Source organism: Gracilinanus agilis, chromosome 4 (genome assembly GCF_016433145.1).
Source record: "Gracilinanus agilis isolate LMUSP501 chromosome 4, AgileGrace, whole genome shotgun sequence".
NCBI lineage: Eukaryota > Metazoa > Chordata > Mammalia > Didelphimorphia > Didelphidae > Gracilinanus > Gracilinanus agilis.
This window is the reverse complement of record NC_058133.1, coordinates 43,064,639-43,078,920: the sequence shown is the minus strand read 5'-3', so window position 1 is coordinate 43,078,920 and position 14,282 is coordinate 43,064,639. Positions and strand designations below refer to the sequence as shown.

The 14,282-nt window shown below is 38.6% G+C and overlaps 1 protein-coding gene across 1 annotated transcript in view; it reads left to right on the top strand.

Annotated features, from left to right (window-relative positions):
* The first annotated feature begins 9,612 nt into the window (after positions 1-9,612).
* Positions 9,613-14,282, top strand: part of SH3GLB1 (SH3 domain containing GRB2 like, endophilin B1) — a 54,101-nt gene continuing 49,431 nt past the window's right edge. Inside the window, exons 1-2 of the mRNA XM_044674846.1 lie at positions 9,613-9,653; positions 13,797-14,162. Coding sequence (XP_044530781.1) covers positions 9,613-9,653; positions 13,797-14,162 — 407 coding nt within the window. The remainder of the gene's footprint in view (positions 9,654-13,796; positions 14,163-14,282) is intronic.

The window sequence follows — 14,282 nt, the reverse complement described above, 5'->3', positions numbered from 1 at the left end:
AAAGAAAGAAAGAAAGAAAGAAAGAAAGAAAGAAAGAAAGAAAGAAAGAAAGAAAGAAAGAAAGAAAGAAAGAAAGAAAGAAAGAAAGAAAAGGAAGGAAGGAGACAAAGCACAACTACATCCAAGATAGTATTATTTGCCCACAAAAAGTCTTAGGCATTCTATTTTTATTATGCCTATGACTTGTAATGAAGCATATACATGCAATTTGCATTTGTCTCATTGCCCAAACATTCATACTTTGTTCTTTAACAAGACTTCAGCAGCAATGTATTTTAAGTCAATGGTTTTAAAATAAGGGACTGCCAGGGGTTTTGCTTGGGAGATGGAATAGTTGTAGCAGTGGGGAAAAAAAGATTAGATTTGTAAGTTCAATATTATGGGAAGAAAAGAAGCATTTATTAAGAAACTACTATGTGCCGGATACCTGCTAAGTGCTTTTATAAATATGACTTCATTTTATCCTTACAACATCCCTTGGGAGGTAAATGCTATTATTTGTTGTTTAGTCATCTGCTCCTTGTGATCCCATTTGGAGTTTTCATGGGAGAGCTCTTCAATGGACTTGTATTTTAGAAGTTCAAAAGAAAAAAACAAGGGTGTCTAAGTGCAAATGAATTTGAAAATTTGACATTGGCCTAAAAGCAATAATGTTAAGAAAGGTAAAATACTTTGAAGTAATAGAGCTAGAGAAGGATTTAACAGGCAGAACAGAAAGCAAGGCATATGCTTAGAGTTCATGGATTATAGTCCATTTTAAGAGGGTAATACCAATCAATCAAGAAGCATTTATTAAATGGCTTCTTATGTGCCCAGCACTATGCTAGGTACAAAATATACAAGAACAAAATCAAAATAGTTCCTGTCCTTAAGGAATTCACATTCTATTGTAGCGTATACTTATATATACTTAGATACAAAAATATTCACAAAGCAAAAGATATCTAGAGGAATAAGTTAAGACCAAATTCTGGCAGGCCTTGTATTAAAGACCAAGATATTGGTTTGGGAAGTTATTTGTTTGGTTTGGTGACCTTTGGAGTCACTGGAGATTTTTAAGAAAGGGGGAAGTTGGGACAGTCCGAGGCCAGGGACAGATGCAGGCATGACAGTTCGGTCTCAAGACCTGCTCCTAGTGCTGATTTTCAGAGACTCTGTCTTTTTCCTTTTCCTGCCCTAGCTATTTTGGGCCCCTAATGTGACCTGATGGTTACTAGAGAGAAGCCATGAATTGAGCTAGAATTATCCAAGCTGATATACTTGGATTAACAATGGAGTCTGATCTATTTGGAAAGAAACAAAGAGACTTTTGTGGGATCTGATTATGCCAACCAACATCTTTGTTTGCATCTTTTATTCTGTGTTAAATACTAACCATACTGGGGATGATGTCTAGAGAAGACAAAACTATACGAAAGTTAATACTAGTAGTTTCCATAAATGTCTGATTCCTAAGAATTAATATTAGATTTTTTCTGAAGTTTCAAAACCCCAGAGTGGAAGTATCTTCTGCTCCTACAGCTCATCTCTTTGATTAGCTAGTTCCTCCTGAAATCATCAGATTGACTCTGTAGATTTTATAATTTATCCTCTTTACAATAAATTGATTTTATCCTATAATTGCCTAAGTCATGATTCTTTATATTTTAACTTAGTTCAGAAATTAAGCTCTCCTGTAATGTTACATTTATAAATCCAGTTCTTTCATTAATCACTATTGTTTTCTTGTGTCAAGGAAATCTGTAACCTAAATTTAAAGGAGGCTGATGAACACCAGGGAGTCTGGTCTAATATTTTTATGCCACCAAGTTACCTTTCAAGGATGTCTCTTTTGTTATCCAGATAAGTCTGGTTTGCTATCTCTGTCTTTGCAGATGCAGCTGGACTCAAAAATTCTTTGTCAAAGGAGGGAAGGAGGGAATTGTTACTAGCCCTCATCCCCAATTTCCATCCAATGATATTTTCTTCTACCTATCAGACTAGCCTGCCTATTTTATGGCTTCCCAAAACTATAAAAAAGCTGTCCCCCTCATTCAGGGATTTTTAGCTTTGCTGGGGAAACTGAGATCTTATTTACTGGTACATTCATGCTTTACTAATAAATTGACTATACTTAGAACTTTGTGCCTCTGTCTACCTTAATTTTACCTGTTATACCCCAGAACCTCCATTTGAAGGAGGACCTTCAGGCCACCATCTTTTTCCTCTCCAGGCAGCACTTCTTAATTCTCTTCTTTGCCTTCTCTACAATGTCTCGCTCACTCACATCCTCTTTCCCCCTAAATTGCTTTTTCCATGTTCCTTTTATTTGTTGTCTTCCCTAATTATATGTAAAGTCTCTGCTTATGTATGTATTACTAGAGCTTAGCGTAACCCTTGCACATAATAAACATTTAATAAATATTTGTTAGCTTTTTTTGACATGATCAAAAGTTACAATATTGGGAAATTGTGGGGGTTTAGTTTGTGTGTGTGTGTGTGTGTGTGTGTGTGTGTGTGTGTGTGTGTGTGTTTGTGTGTAGGTATGCATATTGGTTGACTTAAAGGCCACCAGCTGTATGGATTGGGAGCAGATCTCATTATTCAATCTTTACCCCTGCAGAGTTATGATATAAGTTATGGGAAGTCCAGCAAACCTGGGGATTTCCCTTCGTGGTGTTATATATTTGTATATTTTCTTGGGGTTTTTTGTTTATTTCTCAAAGATTGAAATGGATCACCACCCTAGGCTACTTCGTGGGATGCTGTGAAAATGCTAGAGCTAGGAAAGCTTTTTAAGAATCTGTACTCTGGGCTATTTATTAACAAGTACATCAATTTTATCCATGTCTCCTTGAAGGTGATTCAGTCTTTTTAGTTGAAATGCGAAGCTACGTAAATGAAAGAACATGTGATATAATAGGGAAAGTCTTGAGTCAAAAGACTTGGATTTAGAGTTTGGACTCTATTGCTCACTGTTCATGTAGCCTTGGGCAATTTACTCTCTTCAAATCTCAGTTTCCTCATTTATAAAAATGTGTGATTTAGTAATGAAAGGAAACAAGCATTAGTTAAGTGCCTACTAGGTGTATGACACTGTGCTAAGTATTTTACAAATATGATCTCATTTGATCCTTTCAGCAACCAGGAAGGTAGATGTGTGATTATCTCCTTTTTTACAGTTCAAGAAACTGAGGCAAACAAAATAAATTGCTCAGGATCACATAGCTAGAAAATGTCTAAGGCCAGATTTAAACTCTGAACTTCTTGACTCCAGGCTCTAAGTTCTATCCATTGCATCGCCTAGCTACCTGATAATGGAATATCACTGTACTTCAAGAAATGATAAAAGGCACAGTTCCAGAGAAATTCAAGAACATTTCTTTGAACTGATTCAGAAGGAAGTGAGCAAAACCAGTGGGACAATTTATATGATAACTTTATAAAAACAAACAACATTGAAAGACTTAAGAACATTGGTTAATGTAATGACTTAAAACAATTCCAGAAGACTTATGATGAAATATGGTATCTACCTCCTGATAGAGAGGTAATGGACTTAAGGTACAGATTGAGACAAATTTTTTGGATATGACCAATGTGGAAATTTGTTTTGCTTGACTGTGCATATTTGTCTTGAAGATTTGGATTTCATTTCTTTTTCAATAAGGATCAAGGAAAGGTGGGAGGGAGAAAAGGTGGGTTTTTGTTAAGAAAAAAATGAAATTGAAGACGTTTTAATTAAACTAAATAATCTCTTATAACCTTCCCCTCCCTTTTTATGATTCCTTGAGCTGCTTTACATACAGAGGAAACAGATGTAGGATGAATTCAAGTGTAAATGTAAACATTAAAATAATTTGTTTAAGTTTGAAAGAAAAGAAAGGGGCAAGGTACAAAGAGAATGATGTGGCCAGTTGGTAGCCATATATAGGGTAGATTATAGATAAAAAACTAGAGGCAGAAAGATGAATTGGGAAACTGTTGCAATATTCCAATTCTCCAGAGGATAAGAAGGATGTGAACTAGGCTGGTGCAAGTAAGAACAGAGAGAAGGAATGATATTCATATATATCTTATTTATTTTACCAGTTATATAATAACAAATTTCCACGTAAGTTTTCTCCAGTTATATGATCCAAACTGTCTCCCACCCCCTCCCAGACTTGGCAAATAGTTCAATATGGGTTATACATGTATTCTCGTGCAAAACATATTTCCATCTTGTTTATTTTTGTAAGTGAATAGTCTTATAAGATCAAAACCTCAAAACATATACCCAAATAATCAGGTGAAAAACCATATGCTTTCATCTGCATTCCTACTCTGACAGTCCTTTCTCTGGAGGTAGATAGCATTCTTTGTCAAAGTCCCTCAGAATTGTCCTCCTGGGACATTGTGTTGCTGATAGTAGCTAAGTCTATCTAATTTGATCATTCCACAATATTGCTGTTACTGTGTACAACGTTTTCCTGGTTCTGCTTATTTTATTCTGTATCAGTTCATGTATGTTTTTCAAGCTCTTTCTGTAAACATCTTGTTCATCGTTTATTCCATCACCATCATATACCACAATTTGTTCAGCTATTCCCCAACTGATGGACAACCCTTTAGTTTCCAATTCTTTGCCACCCCTTGCAGGTCTTTTCCAAATTTTAAAAATCTTTTTGGGATACAAACAATAGTAGTGTTATTGGATCAAAGAGTATACATTGTTTTATAGCCTTTTGGGCATAATTCAAAATTGCCCTCCAGACTGGTTGGATCAGTTCACAACTCCACCAGCAATGCATTAGTGAAAGAATAATATTCAAAAGAAATTAGAAAGTTAGAATCTCTACAGGACTTATCATTTGGACTGGAAGGGAAGGAGAAAAAGGCAGGGATGAAAGAAGCCATATAATCCCTCTAAATCTTTTTCCACCTGCCCCCATAATTAAACTGGATCTGTTCCCCAAAGAGTAGCCAATGACTTTGTTGCCAAATCCAATGATCTTTATTCACTCCTCATCTTGTGCTACCTGTGACACAATAACTGATCCTTCCTTCTTGGACTCTTTCCTCCCTTAGGTTCTATGTTTTTACATTCTCTGTTTCCCCTCTTGCCTCTCTAGATACTCCTTATTTCACCCCTTGCTGGGCCATTTTAGATTTAGAATGATAGAAAATTAGAGCTAGAAGAAATATTATTGATCATTTAATCTTCACAAACAAAGAAACTGAGCCCAAAAGGGTCTTCTACCAAGCCGTAAATGTTGGCATCCTCCAAGACTTCCATATTTAGTTCTTCTCCATTCCCTACAACTAGACTATATCATAAATTTACTTATCTCCTCTATTCAAATGACTTACAAGAATCCAGCTCTCATTTCTCTTGAGCTCTAATCTCAAATTTCCAACTGTCTGCGGAACACTTAATAGCTAATAATAGCTAGCATTTAGATCATGCCCACTATTTCAAGGCATTGTACTAAGAACTTTACAAATATTACCTCATTTGATGCTCATAAAATGTTTATGAGGCAGGTATTGTTATGAATTCCATTTTATGTTTTGAGGAAACTGAGATAAGAGAGGGTGTTTTTGTTTTTAAGTCATGCCTAGGATCACACAGCTAGTAAAAATCAGGGTGAAATTGAACTCAGTAATCCTCATTCTAGGCCTTGGGCCCTACCTATTGCCTCACTTAGCTGCCTGGATCCACCTTTTACCCTTTAGGTACCTCAAATTCAAAATATCCGGAACTGACCTCATTTTCAATCTATGTTCTTTTCTGAACATTTTTCTGTTTCTGGGATCACTGTTTCCCTTTCCCTGTATCCAAACTTCAGTATCCTCTTAACTCGTTGGAGAGCCATAATTTCTACTAAGCCAAGAATATTTGAAACTATGCAAAGCATAAAATGCCTTTGCGCATTGCCTTTCCCTGTAGATGCATCATTTCAAAAGCAACTCATTGGGACTAACTAGCTTCCTCCTATACATTCTGGCCTTGACATCTCAAGCAGGAGAAAGTGAGGAGGCAGAGGTAGAATAGTACTTGGGGATTTGAAAGACAGCTATCCTTGGCCTTTAGAAGGCAAATAGAGAAGAAAAACAGAATAAGATTTGAACAACATTTTGTGAGATCATAGATCATTGATCTAGAGTAAAGAGGAACCTCAGAGACCTAGATCTAGTCCAGCCTCCTCATTTTACAGAATAAAAGCACAGTGAAATTAAGTGTCTTGCCAAGGTTACATATTTTTTGTGCTTTCCCAACTCTATATCCTTTCTCCCCTACACTCCAGGAGTCAAATGCTCTCTCAATCACAGAAGCACAATTGGACTTCAGTCCAACTCTTATCAGAAACCTTAATTCCCTTTATAAGTGTTCATCCAGACACTTATAGAATGACTTATACCATTGGGGAGTAGACTGCCTTCTGAGATAGTCAATTTTATCATGAAACATTCCTAATTGTTAGGATATTCTTTATATTGAACTAAAATACATTTGCATCATAGCTTCTATCCATTGGCCATAATTCTGTCATCTGGAATGAGCAGAATAAATATAATCTGTCTTCTTTATGACAACCAATCAGATTATTTCTTCCCCAAGTCTTCTCCTCCCTGGGCTAAGCATTCCCAGTCCTTTCCATTGATCCTTATATGGCATGGTTTCTAGGTCCCTCACTATCATCTGGGCATGTTCTAGATGGCCAATTTCCTTCCAAATTAGCTTGACTGGGGCAGAATGCAATAAGACTTCTCCAATTCTGGATCCTATGCTTCCATAAATATGGTTTAAGATTTTAGGATTATAGATTTAGAACTAAAGCTGATCTCTGAGACCATCAAGTCCATTCTCTGCATTTAATAGATGGAGAAATTGAAACCTAAAGAAATTAAATAGCTTGGCTATCACACAGGTATTAAGTGACAGAACTAGAATTTGAATTTGAACTTTTTCAATTCATGATCCTCCTAGGGATTAGTGCTTTCTACCTCCTCCAGTTATCAAGTATATACTTACCTGTTTGTACTCTGTATACCTGCAGTGCTAGGTAAGCTCCTTGAGGGCAGTGATTTTTTCATTTTCTTTGAATTGCCCCTACTTTACACATTGTAGAGCATGTGCTAATTGAATTGCTATTTATGATTTCCTCTAAAATCTTTCAATACCTCATTTTGATGTGGAGGTGATTGTGGAGTTCTCAAAGAAGCTAAGATCTGGCAGGAGTTCTATCAAATCAAATAGGCTTCAGTACTGGCCCAGTATCATGTCTGCTGTACAAAGACAAACCAAATTGAAGCCAGGCAGGGACAATTCTTCAGTCACAGTCCCTAAAGGAGACTGTTTACTAAGGTATAGAGAGTTGCAATATTCATTTGGGCAGAGTGCCCATATCAGTGAAAGTATGTATCCTTGAAAAATTAAAATAAAGACAGCTTCATGAATTGGGGGAGAAAGCATACTATCATGTCCAAGTCATTGATATAAATGTTGAAAAGAATAGAGTCAAGGACAGAGCCCTGAGGTATATCTCTAGAGAACTCCCTCCTTGCTGACCTCGATCTACTAATGTCAATGCTTTTTGCATCCAAGAAGCTCCAAGTACATCTAATTATAACACTTCTATCTTGTCCACAAGGACAGCATGAGAACCTTTGATGTTCTCTTAACATACCTGTTTTATAATTCTGTGAAAAAGGAAATGAAATTAGTCTTACATGTCTTGTGCTTAATGAACCCTCATTGGCCACGTCCCTTTCTAAATCCTCGCTGATTTATCCTTTTAATCCCCTATCCTATCATTCTGAAGTATTGAAATGAGTTCATTTCATCTTGATTGCAGCTCACCCTTCAGGATTTGGCTCAAAGGGCACCTTTTCCTTTTTCTCTCCCTCCCTCCCTCTCTCCTTCCTTCCCTTCCTTCCCCCACCTCTCTCTTTCTTCCCTACCTTCTGTCTTCGTATCAATTCTAAGACAGAAGAGCAGCAAGGGCAAGGCAACTGGGGACTAAGTGACTTGCCCAGGGTCACACAGCTAGAAAGTGTCTGAGGTCAGATTTGAAAAGGTATCTTTTCTATGAAATCTTTCCTGATGCTTCCTGGAAATAATCACTCCTTTCTCTAGACTGCTATGTTTCCTTTGTGCCTTTTTTAGTCACATCTCTACCTTATAAATTGTGTCTATGTGTGTATAAGTGTGTATATGTGCATATGTGTGTAGTGATGAGATGTCATGAAAGAACAGTGTAGTGAAAAGATTTCTGGATTTGGAGTTAGAGAACATAAGTTCAACTCCTGATTTTCCTAACGGTATGACCTTAAGCAATCATGTTATCTCTCTGAGTTTATTTCTCCTCTATCATTTACAAATGAAGTTGCACTAGATCAATGGTATCATACTCAGGTAGAAATGAATCTCCAAGGACCACATAAATACTTCGAAAACCACAAATTAATATTATCCATGTTGTATGGTATATTTACTTATTTTATTAAACATTTCCCAAATTACATTTTAATCTAGGTAGGGCCAGAATTTTGTGGTGGCTTGCTTCCTAAAGCCTTTGAGTCTTGATACCTCTGGACTAGAGAGTCATTAAGATTCCTTCCAGTCAGGGATGTGCTGGTGAATGTTTAACAATTGACTTTCTGGAAAAAAAAATGTACCAGTGACAAACTTTTTTTAAAACCCTTACTTTCTGTCTTCAAAACAATACTGTGTATTGGTGCCAAGGCAGAAGAGCAGCAAAGGTTGCAAAGGGAGTTAGTGACTTGTCCAGGGTCACACAGCTAGGAGGTGCCTAAGGTCACATTTGAACCCAGGGCACCCTTTCTCCAGGTCTGGCGTTCTAACCACTAGCTATCTAGCTGCCCTCCAGTGACAGATTTTTAAATTTAATCTGCATAATTAACATTTTCTCTAACACTTTCTTATCCCTCAACAATCAACAGAACTATAAACCAAGCCCTGTTTTGTAGCTTTCTGATTTCTGAGGTGTGAATGCTCATAATGAAAATTTAACAATCATCCCTTTCTAACCAGTTCCAGCTGGTTGCAGCACATCCCAGCCTCCAGCTGTAAATCTATGGTCCTACCAGACTATAAACTAGGTCAAGATGAAGATGCTAGCTTATTCCTTTTGGTAAAGCTCTGTGCCTTTGTATCCTTGCACAGGGAAGTGCTGGAATCTCTGTTGAACCACAATGAAAGGAAAGAGAAATATAGTACTAGTAGTGAGCAGTATAAAAGAAATTGTTTTTCAAGAGACGATCTGTACATGTTTGAAAGTAGAGGGAATAGAGATTCAGTAAGGAGAGATGGAGAAACTAGTGTCTGCTCTTTCCTGAAAAGAATTACAGTATACTCTAGTGTTACACTTGTGTAAGAGAACCAATCAGGCAACCTGCTGATTGGTTGGGAGTAGATCAGAGTGTGTGCTTTGGATCCTTTTCTTTGGAAACACACACTCTGGCCCCTTGATAAAGGACATGCCTAACTCAGCAACTGGTCCTTTGGTCCCCATGAATGGGGTGGTGTTGAAGATGTTTGGTGACTAAGGCAGGAGGAACCTCTTTCCTCTCCTAGTAGGTTATAAGATCTGTAGAAAGGCTCTGTCTACTGTTTCTTTTTAGCGAATGTCCTTTTGGGATGTTGCCAGATCTTCCTTGGACTTCCAGTAAGGGAAAGGGACTTTCTTTCCCCTCTTCCTAGCAGTCATAACAACTATATACATGCTTACCCAGGGAAGCCCAAGACTGAACCTAAAATCCCTGGCTGCTTTGTATACTTTGTGTTTCTTTACCTGATCAAAGGTCTGAACAGCAAGGAACATTTCCTTTTCTCCACTTTGGCAAAACATAGGGAGGGACATACCCTATATATCACTGTTATCCATTTATCCACTATTTCCTTTATCTAAAACTGTGATTCCTCTAATAATAATCTCCTTTCATTCCATCTATCCTTGCTTCTCTCATATCCTAAACCTAATCTTTGCTGTATTGATCTCCAGTCCTTCTATGCCCTGAACAGTGGATGAAATCATATAATTGGGTTGAGTATACTATAAACTTTAAAATTCATGATATCCAGTTTCAACTGGACCCTCACTGAAGCAAGACAATTTTTTTCTTCTAATTAATTTAGTATGTCGCTCTTCTCAGAAGCTATTCCAAACCTTCTCTTCTCTACTTAAGCCTTCCCTCATCCTCCCTCTCATCTGAGAAACCTGCCTCTTACTTGAGAAAGTTAAGGTCATTCACCATGTGCTCCTTGTTTTCTCTTTCTCTTCATTTCAAAGTTGATTGACAATCATTTCCCACTCTTATCCTTAACAGCCATCTCTACCAATGAAATAAGTTTGTTGTTGTTTTTTTTTTATTACTTAGGCCTAACACCTATGCATGGCTTGATTCTTGATCCAATCCTCTTCTATTCCCAGCAAACTGCCCCCCCTCAGTGGCCTCCCTCTCTCAAATCTCCAACATTTATCTATCTACTGGTTCCTTCCCTATTACCTTTAAAGATGCCTAAATCTCCCATTCTTTAAAAAAAATCTTCACTAGACATTACCATGCCCTCATGCTGTCATCCAATATCCTCCAAACTCCTAGAAAAAAAAGCTGCCTATACTTGTGGCTTCCCTTTTTTCTCACTCCTAAACCTTTTGCAATCCAGCATCCAACTTCATAATTCAACTGAAATTTTGCTCTCTGTAAAATGATCAATATGCTCTTGATTGCCAAATATGATAGTCTTTCCTTAGATATCCCATTTGACCTTTCTATGGTGTTTGGCACTGTTGACCATCTCCTCCTGGATATTATGAGATTTTTTTGACACTGCCTTCTGGTTCTTCTGCCTACTCCTTGTCTGTACACAAACGCTCATCTTTCCAACTGTAATCTGTACTATTACAGCATTTCCTTTGCTCACCTCCTAAAGCAAATAAGTATTTCATGGTTTAAGAAGAGGGTGGGAGACCTGGCAGAACTCTTGAAAAAGGAGAAAGAACATGAAAAGAGGAGGTTGTAGATTTCCTTTGTTTTTATGGAGTAGCTGAGCAACTTGTCTAGAAGAAATGATATCTACAATTCACTCCCTCAAACGTATACTTCTGGGGTGCCTGGAGAGATAAAGCTGAAAAGGGCAAGAAACAACGTATAAGACATGTGATTATGGGCATTTGCCAAAGGGGCTAGAGTGCTGAGGAAAAATACAGAGGAACGGGCAATTCTTGGCCCCTTTCCCACCTTAGCTGGGTGCAACTAGAAACTGTCTCTAAATCTAAGAGACCATTTATTTTATTAAAAACCACATCTGGCTGATCTAATTTTATTTCTCTAAATACTTGTGGTCTTTACATTTCCTCTAAACACCTATGTTTAATCCTGGTCCTCATATTTCTTTGAGTACCTTTGTTTGCAGCCTAAAGGCAAAGGACAACTCTGTTAGTCACCCAGGAAGAATAATCTTTCCCAGATTAAGGCCAGGACACCCCTCCTAGACCATTGTTAGAAAATTTACCATAATGGAAAGAGTAATGTAGTACTGTATCTTGAAATAGAGATAACTGGGTTAGAATTTTGATGATGTTTCTTAAGCTCCCTGGGCCTGAATTTCTTCATCTGTACAAAGATGGAATTTGAATTTGATAATCTCTATAGATCCCTTCCATTTCAAATTCTCTAACTTGTCATTTTTCCTAAAGTGTAATATTCTTATTATATGAGGTAAATACATAACATGAACAGAATTTTCCCTAAAATTTTCTACTTGTTAAAAATGTGCTTTATAAATCCAGCAATCTATATGTGCCTATAATTGCTTTGAAGACCCTTCTTCAATCTGTCTTTGTGTATATAATATGGTTCCTGCCCTTCATTTACCCTGATGTGTTTGTGTCTCAATATAGCTTAATCTGACAGCCATTCTCTGAGGGGCTCAATTGCTAGAATAAATTACAAGATAAAGCATTAGGGCAAAATTATAAGGAAATGTAATAGGATAAAATATAAATTGTTAAATCTGGGTTCCAAAACAAATAACTGTAAAAGGAGAAGATAAGGGAAGCCGGTCAGGTAGCACAAGTCATCGTTGAGATAGGACAGGCAAAATAAAAGCTAATAGCTGGTATCTTGCTAACACTTTAAGCTTTGCACACTACTTTTTTTTTTTTTTTTGCACATCATGCTTTTTGAGTCTCACAACAATCCTGTGGGATTTGTTCATGGGTTGTTGTTTGTCTTTTGATTCACGAATTGGATTTAAGTGAGAAAGAATTGAATAAAGTCATCAGCCTCATTCTCTCTTCTAGAATCATTCAAGTCCAATGACAAGACAAAAGTCAGGATGACTGGGATGGCACAATATGCAGGGGATGACTGGTTTCTTCTACGTCTAACCAAGTTCTAAGCAAGTCACAGAACCTGCTTCAGTCACTTTCATGGCCATTGGAACAAATTATTCCAATCCACCCATTTGCTGGGGGAAATCATGGAGTAGGGTAGACATCTCCCTAGCTGATCACCAGATCTAAGGCCTTTTGTTTATCTTCAACCTAGTTTTTAGCCCATTTGCTGAGAGGGTGTGGCCACTGTGCATGCTATAGCCTCTTGGAGTCACAGTTGAGAATCGGTTGCAACATGAACACCAAAGGTGGATGAGCAGCCCTGGAAAGAACTTGGCAAACTCTCATAATCAAATAACCAGTAAGTACTGAAGGCTAGATTTTGTGATTTTAGGAAGCATTGAGAGACTAAAACTAAAAAGGATGAGAGTCCCACTATTTTTTGCTCTGATTAGAGCACATTTGGGTCATTTCTAGATGCCATGTCTTAAGTACTGATAAACTCCAAAAACTTCTGGAGGAAGGACAGTGAGGATGGTAAAAGGCCCCATTTCATGCCACATAAGGATCAGTTCAAAGAACTGGAGATGATTAACCTTGAGAAGAGAAGACTCAAAGGGCACATAATATTGCTACCTTTAAATACTTTGAATTAGACTCCTAGATGTCCTAGATGGACACCTAGGTAGCACCTAGGTAGGTGTGGATAGAGCACCACACTTGGAATCAGGATGACTCCTCTTCATGAGACAGACACTTCCTAACTATGTGACCCTGGACAAGTCCTTTAACCCCCTGGATGGAAAGGCTGATCTAGGAAGAATTTAAAGAAAATTTTACTAACAAGTAGAAACTAACCAAAAGTAGAACACTTTGCCTGGAGAGGCAATCTGTTCTTCACTGGAAGTCTTCAAGCAAAAGCCAGATGACCACATGCGTACTGGAGCTTCATCTTTTCTCTTTCCACACTTTCTGATTTGGGGTCTTCTTCAATTAAGATGGGGTTTAACTATCACCTCAGTGCAGATGACTACAAAATCTAAATATCCATCTTTTATTTCTCTCTTAAACACCAATTTTGCATCACCAACTGCCTGCTGGGCATCCTCATGATCGACAAGCATCTCGAATTTAATGTGTCCAAATCAAGCTCATTATCTTTTCCCCTCAAATTGACTTCAAAACCTTAGTAGTTTTGGACTCTCTTCCCTCCCCCCTACTATATTCAGTCAGATGCCTATGAGTCTTGTCTGTTCTAAACCTCCAACACCGTTTTCATCCATCCCCTTCTCTCCCTACAATCATCCTTTACCTGGTCTACCGCAGCCACTTCCTAATTGGTCTTCTCTCACCAGTCTTTTGGCTCTTTCCCTTTTCCAGACACTTTCCAAAGGATAATTGTAAAGCCCAGGTCTAGTCATTTCACTCCCTATTTAAGAACTGTCCCAGTCCGTGACTCCCTGCTTCTAGAGGGTCCCTTCCAAATCTGAATTGCGCCGTTCCTCTCTTTAACCTCATTAGTCACACCCAAGGGGTTGTCCTCGGGTTTCAGGCCATCCATGGTCGGGTCTCGAGGGGCGCCTGCTGTAGTGAGGAATCCGCCCCATCCCCAAGCCTTCGGCCCCTCAGGGTGCAGCCCCGGGCCGGGGAGTGGTGGGCAGTAGAGAGTATCACCCCCAACCCTCAATCCCAGCCCTCCCCTGCCAGGAACCAGTGGCCGCCACAGAAGCAGCCACATCCCTCCCCTCCGCCTACCCGCCCCCTCTTCCTCTCTTCCCTACTCCAGACGGCCGCGCCCCTCACCCTGCTCCCCGGCAAACCACGCCCCTATAGAGGGCCCCGCCCCTCCCAGCTCTCCTCCCCAAGTTAGGCTCCGCCCACAGCCTTAACCTCCTCCCTTCCCCTCCTTTTCTCCCCTTCCCAGACTTAGACCTGGTTTCCTCCTTCCTTCCCTCC